This window comes from Somniosus microcephalus, chromosome 25, assembly GCF_052327205.1.
Source record: "Somniosus microcephalus isolate GS21.2 chromosome 25, FLI_Smic_1.0, whole genome shotgun sequence".
Taxonomy (NCBI): Eukaryota; Metazoa; Chordata; class Chondrichthyes; order Squaliformes; family Somniosidae; genus Somniosus; species Somniosus microcephalus.
In genome coordinates, this window is record NC_141011.1 from 54,418,600 (window position 1) to 54,434,427 (window position 15,828).

At 47.1% G+C, this 15,828-nt stretch overlaps 1 protein-coding gene across 1 annotated transcript in view; it reads left to right on the forward strand.

Moving 5' to 3' along the window:
• Positions 1–15,828, forward strand: part of nadka (NAD kinase a) — a 170,113-nt gene that overhangs the window by 138,019 nt on the left and 16,266 nt on the right. Inside the window, 4 exon segments of the mRNA XM_085967491.1 lie at positions 12,746–12,875; positions 13,124–13,229; positions 14,755–14,840; positions 15,300–15,402. Of these exon segments, the coding sequence (XP_085823617.1) occupies positions 12,746–12,875; positions 13,124–13,229; positions 14,755–14,840; positions 15,300–15,402 (425 nt within the window).

A 15,828-nucleotide genomic window follows, 5' to 3' on the forward strand; every position in this document is an offset into this window, starting at 1 on the left:
ATGAGGTCGGGAGCCGAGTGGTCCTGGCGGAACCCAAACTGGGCATCAGTGAGCTGGTTATTGGTGAATAAGTGCCGCTTGATAGCACTGTCGATGACACCTTCCATCACTTTGCTGATGATTGAGAGTAGACTGATAGGGCGGTAATTGGCCGGATTGGATTTGTCCTGCTTTTTGTGAACAGGACATACCTGGGCAGTTTTCCACATTGTCGGATAGATGCCAGTGTTGTAGCTGTACTGGAACAGCTTGGCTAGAGGCGCGGCTAGTTCTGGAGCACAAGTCTTCACCACGATAGCCGGGATGTTGTCAGGGCTCACAGCCTTTGCTATAACCAGTGCGCTCAGCCGTTTCTTGATATCACGTGGCGTGAATCGAATTGGCTGAAGACTGGCTTCTGTGATGGTGAGGACCTCAGCAGTAGGCCGATATGGATCATCCACTAGGCACTTCTGGCTGAAGATGGTTGCAAATGCTTCAGCCTTGTCTTTTGTACTCACGTGCTGGGCTCCACCATCATTGAGGATGGGGACATTCATGGAGCCTCCACCTCCCGTTAGTTGTTTAATGGTCCACCACCATTCACGACTGGATGTGGCAGGACTGCAGAGCTTTGATCTGATCCATTGATTGTGGGATCGTTTAGCCCTATCTATAGCATGCTGCTTCCATTTTTTAGCATGCATGTAGTCCTGTGTTGCAGCTTCCCAAGGTTGGCACCTCATTTTTAGGTACGCCTGGTGCTGCTCCTGGCATGCTCTTCTACACTCCTTATTGAACCAGGGTGGGTCCCCTGGCTTGATGGTAGTGGTAGAGTGAAGGATATACCGGGCCATGAGGTTACAGATTGTGGTGGAATACAATTCTGCTGCTGTTGATGGCCCACAGCGCCTCATGGATGCCCAGTTTTGAGCTGCTCAATCTGTTCTGAATTTATCCCATTTAGCACGATGGAGGGTGTCCTCAATGTGAAGATGGGACTTCGTCTCCACAATAACTGTGCGGTGGTCATTGCTACCAATGCTGTCATGGACAGATGCAACTGCGACAGGTAGATTGGTGAGGACGAGGTTAAGTAGGTTTTTCCTTTGTGTTGGTTCTCTCACCACCTGTTGCAAGTCCAGACTGGCAGCTATGTCCTTCAGGACTTGGCCAGCTCGGTCAGTAGTGGTGCTACCGAGATGCGGACTGAACAGAGCCAAATCTGCGTTTGGTTCCCCCAATGTAGAGGAGCTGGTCAGTGCTGTATACAGAGGGCGAGATGGCCAGTGCTGTATACAGAGGGCGAGATGGCCAGTGCTGTATACAGAGGGCGAGATGGTCAGTGCTGTATACAGAGGGCGAGATGGTCAGTGCTGTATACAGAGGGCGAGATGGTCAGTGCTGTATACAGAGGACGAGATGGCCAGTGCTGTATACAGAGGGCGAGATGGTCAGTGCTGTATACAGAGGGCGAGATGGTCAGTGCTGTATACAGAGGGCGAGATGGCCAGTGCTGTATACAGAGGGCGAGATGGTCAGTGCTGTATACAGAGGGCGAGATGGTCAGTGCTGTATACAGAGGGCGAGATGGTCAGTGCTGTATACAGAGGGCGAGATGGTCAGTGCTGTATACAGAGGGCGAGATGGTCAGTGCTGTATACAGAGGACGAGATGGTCAGTGCTGTATACAGAGGGCGAGATGGTCAGTGCTGTATACAGAGGACGAGATGGTCAGTGCTGTATACAGAGGGCGAGATGATCAGTGCTGTATACAGAGGACGAGATGGTCAGTGCTGTATACAGAAGGCGAGATGGTCAGTGCTGTATACAGAGGGCGAGATGGTCAGTGCTGTATAACTCTGTTGATTGCTTAAACAAATATCCTCAATTGTCAAATCATAGAATGATACAGCACAGGAGGAGGCCACTCAGCCCATCATTCTTGTACCAGCTCTTTGAAAGAGCTCTCCAATTAGTCCCACTCCTCTGTTCTTTCCCAAATGTGGTAAGTTAAATTGCTGGATTTACGGTAAACATCTTGAAGTCCAGTGTACATCTCGCTGGAACTGCCAGTGTTTCAGAATATCATATTTCGGTGGCAATGCCGTAGTTGGTATAATACAGTATCTGGATTTCAATTCTTTCACCAGCACAACCCTGTATTTGAGGTTTGACCCAAACACACTGCGGACATTCTGCACAGAGGTCACTGGCCCCGCCTTGAACTGATGGTCTGCTGTTGGGCTGGATCAGCAGTATCCTCCACCTTTGACAACTGGACGAAAGAAAAAGTTCAGATTTCAATCGATCGAGTTTGCAAAACGAATTCTATACACACTAGGAGGAGGTGCATAGGTTGGTGTAACCAATCTTTCAGTTTTGTCATCAGATTTTAACTTTAAACTTTATTAGAACTTTCAGCTTGGCCGCCCTTGAGCCAGAATTTCATCCTAAGGCAGGAAACATATGGCGAGCCAGTCAGCACTTGAAAGGACATATTTCACTGGGACATTTTGCCTCTCCGCCTCTCTCCTTTCAGACGCTCCTTAAAACCGACCTCTTTGACCAAGGCTTTCTGTCCAAATATCTCCTTATGTGGCTCAGTGTCAAACTTTGTTTGATAATCGCTCCTGTGCAGTGCCTCGGGACGTTTTACTACGCTGAAGGCGCTAGATAAATGCAAATTGTTGTATTGGCACAGTGGAGCTGGTCAAAGCGGGGCGAGCGAGTAGTAGATACGGAGAGTCCAGCTGCGTTACCGACTTTCTCAAAGAGGTGTGAAGCCATGCTGAATCCTTTTTGAACTTGTGTGCAATGCTGATTTAGCCTTCAGCGTAGCTTCAGGTGTCGGTCTTGGTAGGTCTTTTGCCTCTGACTCCACTCCAGCGAATAGAGCACGTAATCTCGGCCGATAGTCCAGTGCACTACTGAGGGAGCGCCGCACTGTCGGAGGGGCAGTACTGAGGGAGCGCCGCACTGTCGGAGGGGCAGTACTGAGGGAGCGCCGCACTGTCGGAGGGGCAGGACTGAGGGAGCGCCGCACTGTCGGAGGGGCAGTACTGAGGGAGCGCCGCACTGTCGGAGGGGCAGGACTGAGGGAGCGCCGCACTGTCGGAGGGGCAGGACTGAGGGAGCGCCGCACTGTCGGAGGGGCAGTACTAAGGGAGCGCTGCACTGTCAGAGGGGCAGTACTGAGGGAACGCCGCACTGTCGGAGGAGCAGTACTGAGGGCGTGCTGCACTGTCGGAGGGTCGGTACTGAGGGAGCGCCGCACTGTTGGAGGGGCAGTACTGAGGGAGCGCTGCACTGTCAGAGGCGCCGTCTTGCACTAAAAACAGACATTTACCTCATTGCTGTTTCTGGAATATTGCTGAGCGCAAATTGGCTGCATGTTTCCCTGTATTACTACAATGGCCCAGAAATTCGGGTCGGGGGCTTCCCGCGGGTGCAAGCCCCCGATCTGCACTTACCTTGCGCGCCGGCTGTTGAGCTGTGGGCTCCCGTGGAATTCCGATCCTGGGCCTGGTCCAGCTGCCGACCTGCAGTGCTTGCGTATCCCAGGGACGCAGTTAGTTCGATGCGTCCCCTGGGATCACGTGGGCCATGGAGAGCCGATCGGAGCAGGGAATGCTCCATTCATAAGTCTGACAGGAAGTGCTGTCAAACTTAGAAATACTACGGGCCCCAAAACATCACCAAATCTTCAAATAAATTTTTTTTTAAATCACATTTTTTAAATAAACTATAAATTACATAATTTTTGAAAAAAATTAATTACATTTTCTAACGGGGCTAAAAATAAACTTACCTTTCTTTAAAGTATTTAAAAATAATAAACCTGTGGAAAAAATGTTTTAATTTTAATTAATTCACCACTTACCTTGTAGAAAGCAGGCCTTACGCCTGCTTTTTACATGTCTAACTTCTGGAGACTTACCCTCCCGGAGAAACCTGTATTTAAAAAAAAAAAAAAAAACGAAGTTCGATGCGCAGGCGCAGCCTCTCCCGCGCACGCGTTCGACCTCTGAACCCCTGCTTTCATGGGAATGGAAGTGCCGGTTTCCTGCGCATGCGCAGTGCATGCAGGAAACCGGCACTTCCACTGGGCTTACGGGTGAGTGCCCCGTGTGTACTCACCCGTGGAGACCTGAATTTCTGGGCCATTAATGACTACACTTCAAAAATACTTCATTGGCTGTGAAATGTGTTGGAGCATCCTGAGGATGTAAAGGCGCGGGAGAGAAATGCGAGTTTGTCCTTTTTGCTTTTTCTGTTTTTTCTTTGTTTCTTTTCTCTCTCCTGTTTTTTACTCCCATTTTTTTCTCTCTCTTTAGTTTTCTTTAAACTCCAGGTCTTGATTGGTGGGTTTAGGCCAATCAAGAGCAGCTTTTTCCCAGTCCTCCTGGCCTGAGGAGCTGAGGTTGAACTTCCCCACGATATCTACAAAAAGCAACAATGGATCCATCATTCTCCATGCTGGTAGCAGGAGGAGGATTGAACCCAGCACGGGTACATTGGCCGCACTGCACTGCCTGTGCGCCCGCAGTAGGTGGCGGACCGCGACAGCATTCGGTCACAGAGCGGATTCAGTCCCAGGGTCAGCTGAGCCAGTGACACAGCGATCCGCACACAATACTGGCATCCTCCGCCTATACACCTGGCTGTGACTCGGCACTGGACTTGTGCTGGCGCCGTGTCACGGGCAACAAATGACATTCTGACGTCTGAAACATTCGGGGGGCGCAATTATATAGGGCCCTGGTGAGACCACACCTGGAGTATTGTGGACAGTTTTGGTCTCCTTACCTAGGGAAGGATATACTTGCCATAGAGGGAGTGCAACGAAGGTTCACCAGACTGGTTCCTGGGATGGGGGGATTGTCCTATGAGGTGAGATTGTGTAGACTAGGCCTATATTCTCTGGAGTTTAGAAGAATGAGAGGTGATCTCATTGAAACATACAAAATTCTTCAGGGCTTGACAGGGTAGATGCAGGGAGGATGTTTCCCCTGGCTGGGGAGTCTAGAACCAGGGGTCACAGTCTCAGAATAAGGGGTCAGCCATTTAGGACTGAGATGAGAAATTTCTTCACTCAGAGGGTGGTGAATCTTTGGAATTCTCTACCCCAGAGGGCTGTGGAGGCTCAGTCGTCGAGTATATTCAAGACAGCTGCATTCGAACGATCTAAAAGCACAGAAATCGCGACTCTGCTCTCTCGCGATTTGCAGATATTTTATAGTGAAATCGATTTTGACTGCTGAGATTTAATTAGTCCCGCTCGTTCCCCATAACCCTGCAAATATTTCCTTTTCAAATATACATACAATACAATTGCCATTTTGAAAGTTACCGTTGAATCTGCTCCCACCGCCCTTTCAGGCAGCGCGTTCCGGGTCACAACAACTTGCTGTGTTTATAAAAAAAAAAAAATTCTCCTGATCGTGTCCTGTGTTTTTGTAGTGTTTTGCCGTGTTGGTATGTCGCTTGTTGGTGTGGAATTAACCTGCAGGTGCTGCGGTATAAACTGTCAAAAAAATATTCGTAAAAAATGTTCGAGCTGTAATAGCGTTGTCCCTCCATAAACCTCTCCGCCTCTCCACATCTCTTTCCTCCTTTGAGACGCTCCTTAAAACCAGCCTCTTTGACCAATCATCACCTGCCCTAATTTCTCATTATGTGGCTCGTGTCAAATTTTGTTTGATAATGTTCCTGTGAAACACTTTGGGCGTTAAAGGCGCTTATAGATACAAGTTGTTGTTGTTTTATGAGGGAGGCAGGGGAGTGGTTACATGCAAATTACGGTACAATGTTCAATGTTCTAAGTTCTCCTTTAGAGTGAACGACTTAACTAGTTTTCTGTAACAAAAGAAAAAACGAGTTCTGGTATTATTCTGATAGCAAAATACTGCAGATGCTGGAAATCTGAAATAACAACAGAAAATGCTGGAAAAACTCAGCAGGCCAGGCAACATCCATGGAGAGAAATTAGAGTCGACGTTCTGGCCTGCTGAGTTTTTCCAGCATTTTCTGTTGTTATTTCTGGTATTATTCTGCCTGGCGTTCCTTTCACCGTCACCAGTTTTGGAAATCTATTTCAGCTGTCAGAGTCTTAAAATGGATAGTTCTTAATCACCGTAACCTGCCCCTCTTCCTCCAGTACCCCAACCCCTTCTCCAACCAACCCATAATCACCTTATCTTCAGAATTAGTGTCCTTTTCTGACTGTTCCCTGGCTGTCACCAGCTTATCTTATCTCATCTCGTCTCCTCTCCTCCTCCTCAATGTATTTTCAGCCAGATAAGTAATCAAGAATCACTTGTCATGTTGACCAGAATAACTTGGCTTTGATTACAGAATAGCGCTCCTGTGAAGCGCCTTGGGACATTTCACTATGTCAAAGGCGCTATATAAATGCATGTTGTTTTGATTTCAAAACAGAATAATGAGAGGAAATGTGGGGCAAATATGAAGAGAGACGTTAACTTTTGAGCCCTAACAGTGTGTGTTTATGGCTGGGGGTTGCAGGTATCCTTGTAGCATTGTGGCGAGAGAGGTGCGGGGGTTACGGTGAGGAAGGGTCGGGCGTTTCGATCGACCTGCTGGCGGTGCGCTGTACCACACCCTGCGAAAACAGCTGCAAACTTGCACTTCACAAAATAATAGCTGTTGTTTTAAGACTGACTGGTAAAAGTGAATACCGAATAATCAGTTATCAAAATAACAGCCTCACATCAGTAGTTGGGAAAATGCTGGAATCTATTATAAAGGATGCAATAACTGGGCACTTAGGCCTAGATTTTCAGTGTGCCGTGAGGCGGGCTTTTAGGCAGGCGGGGGGCAGAAATCCCGAATTCGGGGGTCCCGACACCATCCCGCCTAAAACCCGCCTCCACGTAAGTTTCAGAGGAAACATAGAAACATAGAGATAGGAACAGGAGTAGGCCATTCGGCCCTTCGAGCCTGCTCCGCCATTCAATGAGATCATGGCTGATCTTCGTCTGAGATCATAGCTGATCTTACCAGTTCAGTACCCCGTCCCCGCCTTTTCTCCGTAACCCTTAATCCCCTTAGCCTTCAGAAATATATCCAATTCTCTCTTGAAAATATTTATTGAATTAGCCTTCACAGCCCTCTGTGGCAGGGAATTCCACAGGCTCACCACTCTTTGAGTGAAGAAATTCTTCCTCATCTCTGTTTTAAATGATTTGCCCGCTATTTTTAGACTGTGGCCCCTGGTTCTGTGCTCCCCGGCCATTGGAAACATTCTCTCTGAATTCAGCCTGTCCAGGCCTGCCATAATTTTATATGTTTCGATGAGATCCCCTCTCAATCTTCTAAACTCCAGTGAGTACAAGCCCAAACTATTTAATCTCTCTTCGTAGGTCATTCCCGCCATTCCAGGTATCAGCCTGGTGAATCGCCGTTGCACTCTTTCCATGGCAAGAACATCCTTCCGCAGATGGGGCGACCAAAACTGTACACAATACTCCAGATGCGGTCTCACCAGCACCTTGTACAGCTGTAGTAAGGTATCCCTATTCCTATACTCGAACCCCCTTGATATGAAGGCCAACATACCATTTGCCTTCTTGATCGCCTGTTGCACCTGCATGCTCTCCTTCAGTGACTGGTGCACAAGAACACCCAGGTCCCTCTGCACTTCCCCATCTCCCAATCTATTGCCATTTAGATAATAATCTACCCTCCTGTTTTTACCCCCAAAGTGGATAACCTCGCATTTATCCACATTATAGTGCATCTGCCACGTATCTGCCCATTCCCCCAACCTGTCCAAATCGCACTGTAGCCTCCTGACATCCTCATCAGAGCCCACCCCTCCTCCTAGTTTAGTGTCGTCAGCGAATTTGGAAATATTGCATCCAATTCCCTGATCCAGATCATTTATATATATTGTGAACAGCTGGGGTCCCAGGACAGATCCTTGCGGCACCCCGCTGGTCACTGCCTGCCACTCCGAAAATGAGCCGTTTATTCCAACTCTCTGTTTTCTATCCGCCAGCCAGTTCTCTATCCACGTTAATACTTTGCCCCCAATCCCATGAGCCTTAATTTTGCATGATAATCTTTTGTGTGGAACCTTATCGAAGGCTTTCTGGAAGTCAAGGTACACCACATCCACTGGCTCTCCCCCATCTATTTTACCAGTTACTTCCTCAAAAAATTCCAGCAGATTAGTCAAACACGATTTACCCTTTGTAAATCCATGTTGACTCTGTCCGATCCTTTCCCCATTTGTCAAGTGCTCCGCTATTTTATCCTTAATAATGGACTCTAGCATTTTGCCCACAACCGATGTAAGGCTTACTGGTCTATAATTCCCTGCTTTCTCTCTACCCCCCTTTTTAAATATTGGGGTAACATTAGCTACCCTCCAATCCACGGGTACTGTTCCCGAGTCAATGGAGTTCCGGAAGATGATCCTTAGAGCATCTGCTATCTCCAGGGCCACCTCCTTAAGTACCCTAGGATGTAGTTTATCAGGCCCCGGGGATTTGTCGGCCTTCAGTCCCCTCAACTTACCCAACACCATATCCCTAGAGATACTAATTTCTGTCAGCTCCTCCCTCTCATTAGTCCCTATGTTTGCCGATATTCCTGGGAGGTTATTTGTGTCCTCCTTTGTGAATACAGAACCAAAGGAGGTGGGTACCCGCCCCGCACTGGGACCCGCCGACCCGAGGCGGGAAGGGATTAGTGCCAATTAACTGCCTGTTAACAGGCAGTTTTTAGCCTAATCCCTATTTTGAGGGGCGTCATGTGGGATTCCCGATGGCTCCAAACCACGCCAGGTTAGAGCAGGCGGGCCGTCGGGTTGAAGGACTTGGAGGGGTCGCGATGTCGGTGTTCAGGTGAGTGATGGGTGCATGAGTGCAAAGGTACATGTGTTTGGCGTGTCTAAAGTGTGTAAAGAAGTTTAAATTACCTGTACTTGCCTTAACAACCTTTCTTCCTCTAGGTTTCGGGAGTCCATCACTCAGCCGGCACTGAAAGCAAAATGGCTGCGAGCTGTCAAAAGTGACAGCCTTCAGCTTTCATTGCCGGTGTGAGTTCTAACTGAGTCTGTGTAGAAGGACTCAGGTTAGAAGTCAGACTGTCCGTGTTTGACAGCTTCAAACAGCTGTGAAACGCTGATATTTCACCTGTCAAGACCTCTTGATAGATGAAATTTCAGTCTGTGATGTCACCTGTTGCCGGGTGGCCCTTAATTGGCCTGCTGAGCCTGCTGGGCGGGCTTAACAAGGTCAATCAAGGGAAAATCGCGTGGATTAGCCAGACGTCGATGTAGGCGGGTCTAAAACCCGAAAGTTGTAGTCCCACCTCCTTCCCGACAGCTTAATGAAAATCGACCCCTTAGAAACTAATAAGATTGGGCAGAGTCGACATGGATTTATGAAAGGGAAACCCTGTTTGACAAACCTATTGGAGTTCTTTGAGGATGTAACTAGTGGAGTAGACAAAGGGGAACTGGTAGATGTGGTGTATTTGGATTTTCAGAAAGCCTCCGATAAGGTCCCACACAAGAGGTTGGTGAACAAAATTAGGGCACATGGACTGAGAATTGGTTAACAGACAGAAAACAAAGAGTAGGGATAAACGGGTCTTTTTCAGGATGGCAGGCTGTGACTAGTGGGGTACCGCAAGGATCGGTGCTTGGGCCCCAGCTATTCACACTCTATATCAATGATTTGGATGAGGGGACTAAATGTAACATTTCCAAATTCACTGACACAAAGCTAGGTGGCAGTGTCAGTTGCAAAGAGGATGTGAAGAGGCTTTAAGGGGATCTCGACAGGCTCAGTGAGTGGGCGAGAACATGGCAGATGGAATATAATGTGGATAAATGTGAAGTTATCCAGTTTGGTAGAAAAAACAGAAAGGTAGAGTATTTCCTAAATGGTGAAAGATTGGGGAATGCAGATGCTCAAAGGGACCTGGGTGTCCTTGTACATGAGTCACTGAAAGTGAATGTGCAGGTGCAGCAAGCCATTAGGAAGGCAAATGGTATGTTGGCCTTCATTACAAGAGGATTTGAGTACAGGAGTAAAGAAGTCTTACTCCAATTATATAGGGCCTTGGTGAGACCACACCTGGAGTACTGTGTACAGTTTTGCTCTCCTTACCTAAGGAAGGATATACTTGCCATAGAGGGAGTGCAACGAAGGTTCGCGAGATTGATTCCTGGGATGGTGGGACTGTCGTATGAGAAGAGATTGAGTAAATTAGGCCTGTATTCGCTTGAATTCAGAAGAATGAGAGGGGATCTCATTGAAGCATACAAAATTATTACAGGGCTTGTTAGGGTGAATGCTGGGAGAATGTTTCCCTTGGCTGGGGAGTCTAGAACCAGGGGCCACAGCCTCAGGATAAAGGGTAGGCCATTCAGGACTGAGATGAGAAGAAATTTCTTCACACAGAGGGTGGTGAATCTTTGGAATTCTCTACCCCAGAAGGCTGTGGAGGCTCAGTCATTGGGTATATTCAAAACAGATGTTGATAGATTTCTGACTAGTAAGGGCATCAAGGGATATGGCGATAGGGCCGGTGAACGGAGTTGAGGCAGAAGATCAGCCATGATCTCATTGAATGGCGGAGCAGGCTCGAAGGGCCGAATGGCCGACTCCTGCTCCTATTTCTTATGTTCTTATGTTCTTAAATAGCATGTCTCAGGCAGTGCAGTACAGGAAACTCTATTTTAACCGGCACCTAAATATCTGGAAATCTCTCTCAAGCAGCAAAATTCAGGAGTAGGTTCAGGTAAGTTTTACTATATATTAGTGGCCGTGTAACCGGGGTTCCTGGACCTGTGGCCGTGTACGGGGCTCTCGTACCTTGGTAAGTATACCTCTCTGTAATCCGGACTTTCTGATCAACCAGCGCCACGCCGGTCCCGTTGGTGCCGGATAAAAAAGAGTTTCCTGTATATATGAAATGGCACTAAAGCTCCGAGTCATTGGGACCTGACGATGTATGGCATTCTGACTAGTTGTATACCATTGTTTTTCATCAGATTCCTGGCAAACAGTTCAGTACAATGTATAACAAAGTTCATTGCTGCCGTTAGTTCATGCACTGACCAACATTTACATCGTCCCTTCAGTCCAAATCTTTTATTTATGCGCGCTCGGCATTGCCAAGTCTTTATCTGATTTGGATTAAATGTACGTGGATACATTACTGAATTTGCACTGAGTTGTAGTCCAGTGCTTATGTAATTGATCTGCAAGAGGAATGTAGTAGCTGTCTCCCATCGGGTACGAAATCAACATAAGAAATCCTGCGGGATAGGGGATTCAAGTTTGGAGCAGGGAACGGCATTATCTGCACAACGGTCAGACTTGTAAGTCCACTCTGGTAATGTCCAGTATAGAGAGCACTGTACAACAACAACTTGTAGCGCCTTTAACGTAGTAAAACGCCCCAAGGCGCTGCACAGGATTATTATAAGACAAAAAATTTGACTCCGAGCCACGTAAGGAGAAATTAGGGCAGGTGACCAGAAGCTTGGTCAAAGAGGTCGGTTTTAAGGAGCGTCTTAAAGGAGGAGAGAGAGGTAGCGAGGCGGAGAGGTTTAGGGAGGGAATTCCAGAGCTTAGGGCCTCGGCAACAGAAGGCACGGCCACCAATGGTGGAGCGATTATAATCAGGGATGGTCATGAGGGAAGAATTAGAGGAGCGCAGATATCTTTGGGGGGGGGGGGGCGGAGGGGAGATTCCAGAGATAGGGAGGGGCAAGGCCATGGAGGGTTTTGAAAATAAAGATGAGAATTTTGAAATCGAGGCGTTGCTTAACCGGGAGCCAATGTAGGTCAGCGAGCACAGGGGGTGATGGGCGAACAGGACTTGGTGCGAGTTAGGACTTCTACAAATTAGAAGCATGCTCACACTCTAAACTAAGCTGCTTCAAAGTTCTTGATAACTTTTGGGATAAATAATGCAGTGATTGTCTTGCAATTGATGAATTGCTATAAACAACTCGATCGCATCGAATCATACAGCACAGGAGGAGGCCATTCGGTCCATCGCGCCTATGTCGGCTCTCTGGAAGCTCTTTCCCCATAGCCCTGCAAATATCTCCTTTTTCAAGTATTTATCCAATTCCCGTTTAATAGTTACTATTGAATCTGCTTCCACCGCCCTTTCAGGCAGCGCGTTCCAGATCACAACAACTCGCTGCGTTAAAAAAAATTCTCCTGATCTCACCCTGTGTTTTTGTTTTGTTTGGCTGTGTTGGTACGTCGCTTGTTAGTGTTGAATTTACCCGCAGGTGCTGTGGTATAAACTGTCAGGAAAATGTTAGTAGAATGTTTGAGCTGTAATATTGTGTCTGAATGAATTGCTGCTAAAATCTCTCACTTATCACGTCTGTTCACCTTCTCTTTGCAAAAACAGTGGGGACTCATCCAGTGTTCCCTATAAGCTGTGTGGCCGCGCAACGCTCCGGGGGGGTCCCACGCAGCGCTCCGGGGGGGGGGGGTCCCGTGCAGCGCTCTGGGCAGCGCTCCGGGGGTGGGGGGTCCCGTGCAGCGCTTCGGGGGTCCCGCATAGCGCTCCAGGGTCCTGCGCAGCCGACTTTTAAGCTGGGGGAAGAAACACGCATGTGTGGGCTTTTAAAGAGGCCGCACGTCTCAAAAAAAATATTACAGGGCGCATTGGATTCGTTCCCTCCCCTCCCCCCCTCTCTTTTAACTGGTGATTATATCCTTTAAACGCAATTAACCTAAACCGCACTTTTTCATTACAGGCACATCCAGGATCCAGCTAGTCAACGGCTAACATGGACTAAACCCCCGACGAGTGTCCTCGTCATTAAAAAGATTCAAGATGAGCGGCTGCTTCAACCATTTAAGGAGCTTTGCATCTTCCTCATGGAGGTAATGTGCCTGCGATATTAAGCATTCATTTTGTGAGCGCTGCGATGCTGCAATAACACCCTGGGTTGTGTCAGAGTTTCAGTCAGATGGTCAATGATTTGAGGAGTTTGTTGGCTTGATGTCGGTGATATTATGGACACAGCAGCTAGTGTAGAAATGTTGCTCAAAGTCATCTCGTATGTTTTGTAAAGTCTTAAAAAGAAAAGCTTGATCCTCAATCTTCCATTTCTCTCTTTTTTTCTGCTTAGGAGAAAGAAATGATTGTTTACGTAGAGAAGAAAGTACTTGAAGACCCCACTATAGTCAACGATGAGAGCTTTGGGCCACTGAAGAAATTATGCACTTTTAGAGAAGGTAAACACATTGCTATATTCAAACCACAATTTACAACTATACTAATTTTGAATTAAGTTTATTTTGAATAGTGTTATTTGGAAATCTCTCTTCCCAGTCAGTAACGGTGCCCAGTCAATAGTCTCTACTCTCCTGACTCACCTGGTGAGGTGTGGCGAGCTTGTTGTTCCTCTGAATGCCCACTGATACCAGACTGCTTGCTGCTATTTTTAAACTTTTACCACACTTGCTAGGCGACTGCCTCATTCCACTCTAGATCCTTGCTGGAAAGCCTTCCGTGCTTTGAACTGTAAACGGCTCTTGAACACTAACTGTGTTGCTTTAACTTTTCACTTGACTCCCTTCAACTTATCCTCATTAGCCTCTTGTTTCCTGTTCTACAAGGGTTGCACCACCTGTGCATGGTCAGAAGCCTGTGGCATTAACAATTTAAATTGAGCCTTTCTCTAAGTGAGATTGCGCCTTGAATACAGCGCCCAGTTCCGGTCGCCGAGAAGCGGTAGACCTTCACCCACTGGAGTCAGTCCAACAAAGAGCCGCGAGGGCGATCCACAATGGCAGAGGTCTGAGTTACCAGGAGAGATCGGATCGACTCGTGCTTTTCAGCTTCGATAGGAAGTGTCTGAGAGCTGATCTCATAGAGATGTACAAGATTGATAAAGGTATAGAAAGAGTTGACCCAGAATATTACTTGAAACTGCGGGAGGCGAGCTAAAGGGCACGGGTTCAAACTGGTAAAAGGTCATTTTACGACGGATATCAGGAAAATTTTCTTCATGCACGATGTCAAATTTTTGTCTTATGACACTCCTGTGAAGCGCCTTGGGATGTTTTACTACATAAGAACATAAGAATTAGGAGCAGGAGTCGGCCATTCGGCCCCTCGAGCCCGCTCCGCCATTCAATAAGATCATGGTTGATCTTTGACCTTGACTCCACTTTCCCGCCCGATCCCCATATCCTTTTATTCCCCTAGAGTCCAAAAATCTATCGATCTCAGCCTTGAATATACTCAAAGACTCAGCATCCACAGCCCTCTGGGGTAGAGAATTCCAAAGATTTACAACCCTCTGAGTGAAGAAATTTCTCCTCATCTCAGTCCTAAATTGCCGACCCCTTATTCTGAGACTATGCCCCCTAGTTCTAGACTCCCCAGCCAGGGGAAACAACCTCTCAGCATCTACCCTGTCAATCCCCTTCAGAATCTTATGTTTCAATGAGATCAGCTCTCATTATTCTAAACTCTGGAGAGTATCGGCCCAATCTACACAATCTCTCCTCATAGGACAGCCCTCTCATCCCAGGGATCAATCTTTGTTGCATCGACTCTACGTTAAAGGCGCTATATAAATACAAGTTGTTGTTGTGTCACTCAGATTCGGTCCTTTTTACTCCCCGTGCTGCCCTTCGTGTGTTCACCAGTCACGAGGAATTCTTTGCTGCAAATTCTATTTACTTGTTCATCTGCGACCTTCCTTATTAACAGAGTGGATAACACAAAGAAACGTTTTGAATTTCTTTTTAGGCTTCGATGACTTGTCAGATCGGATCGACTTTATAATCTGCCTTGGAGGAGATGGCACCTTGCTTTATGCTTCGTCATTATTCCAAGTAAGTCATGTTTATTAGTCCTAAGAGGAGGTTCATTATTTTTACACTGCGTCGTGTAGTATAGGGGAAGGGGGGAGATGGAGTTGAAAATCAGTGGCCTAGAAACGACCAGTTCGCCATTTCTGAGGATTCTCCCTGCAGATCTCCAGCCCACTCGTTTTCAATCATCTCCCTCTGTCGCGGGGCGAAGACTACAGTAAAATGAGGGATATTTTGTGAAGTCTCCCTCACTCCCTTGGTGTTTGATTTACTGTGTATGAAGAAGCTGATAACCTGAGCAAATATACAGCACCACCAGATTCCTGAGCTGTCGCTATAGTGACCGGTTAAACGAGTGTGCATGGTGCAACAGTAAACAGGGCTTGCAATGTTTTCCTAAAAAAGCCATTTATTCCGAAGGGAGATGCTGTTTGTTTTTGGCGAAAGGGTTTGCTCTAAGTTTGCGTTCTGTTTTAATAGGGTAGTGTACCGCCAGTGATGGCGTTTCATCTTGGATCACTGGGTTTCCTAACTCCATTTAACTTTGACACCTATCAGTCACAAGTCACGCAAGTAATTGAAGGTACCTTCTCGTTTTATTGTAATATAATGAATAGAATTTAACAATTCAGGCAATGAGTACTGAAACTACATCTCCACAAATTAAGCTTGAATCTAAATGAATTAATCCAAATAATCTATGTAGATGGTGCATATATGAGTCATGATCTGAATTCAGAACTTGTCTGTAATATAACCGAGGCTAGCCTAAGAATTAAAACTAATTATTTTATTTGGCCAAAGTTCATCGCGCTAATGGACTGTTGGATACATCTGTTGATTCTGTGCCCTCAGCAGGGACTTGTGTTCAAAGGGAGTAACCCTGACCGCACCATTCTGTTGTAGCCCTCTCTCTGACTCGCACTCCCCTTTGAATGGAGCGCCCTGCGGAGAGTGTGGATGTTTCCGCCAATAGGTAGGACCCGGTGCTTTTGAAGTTTCGTACATT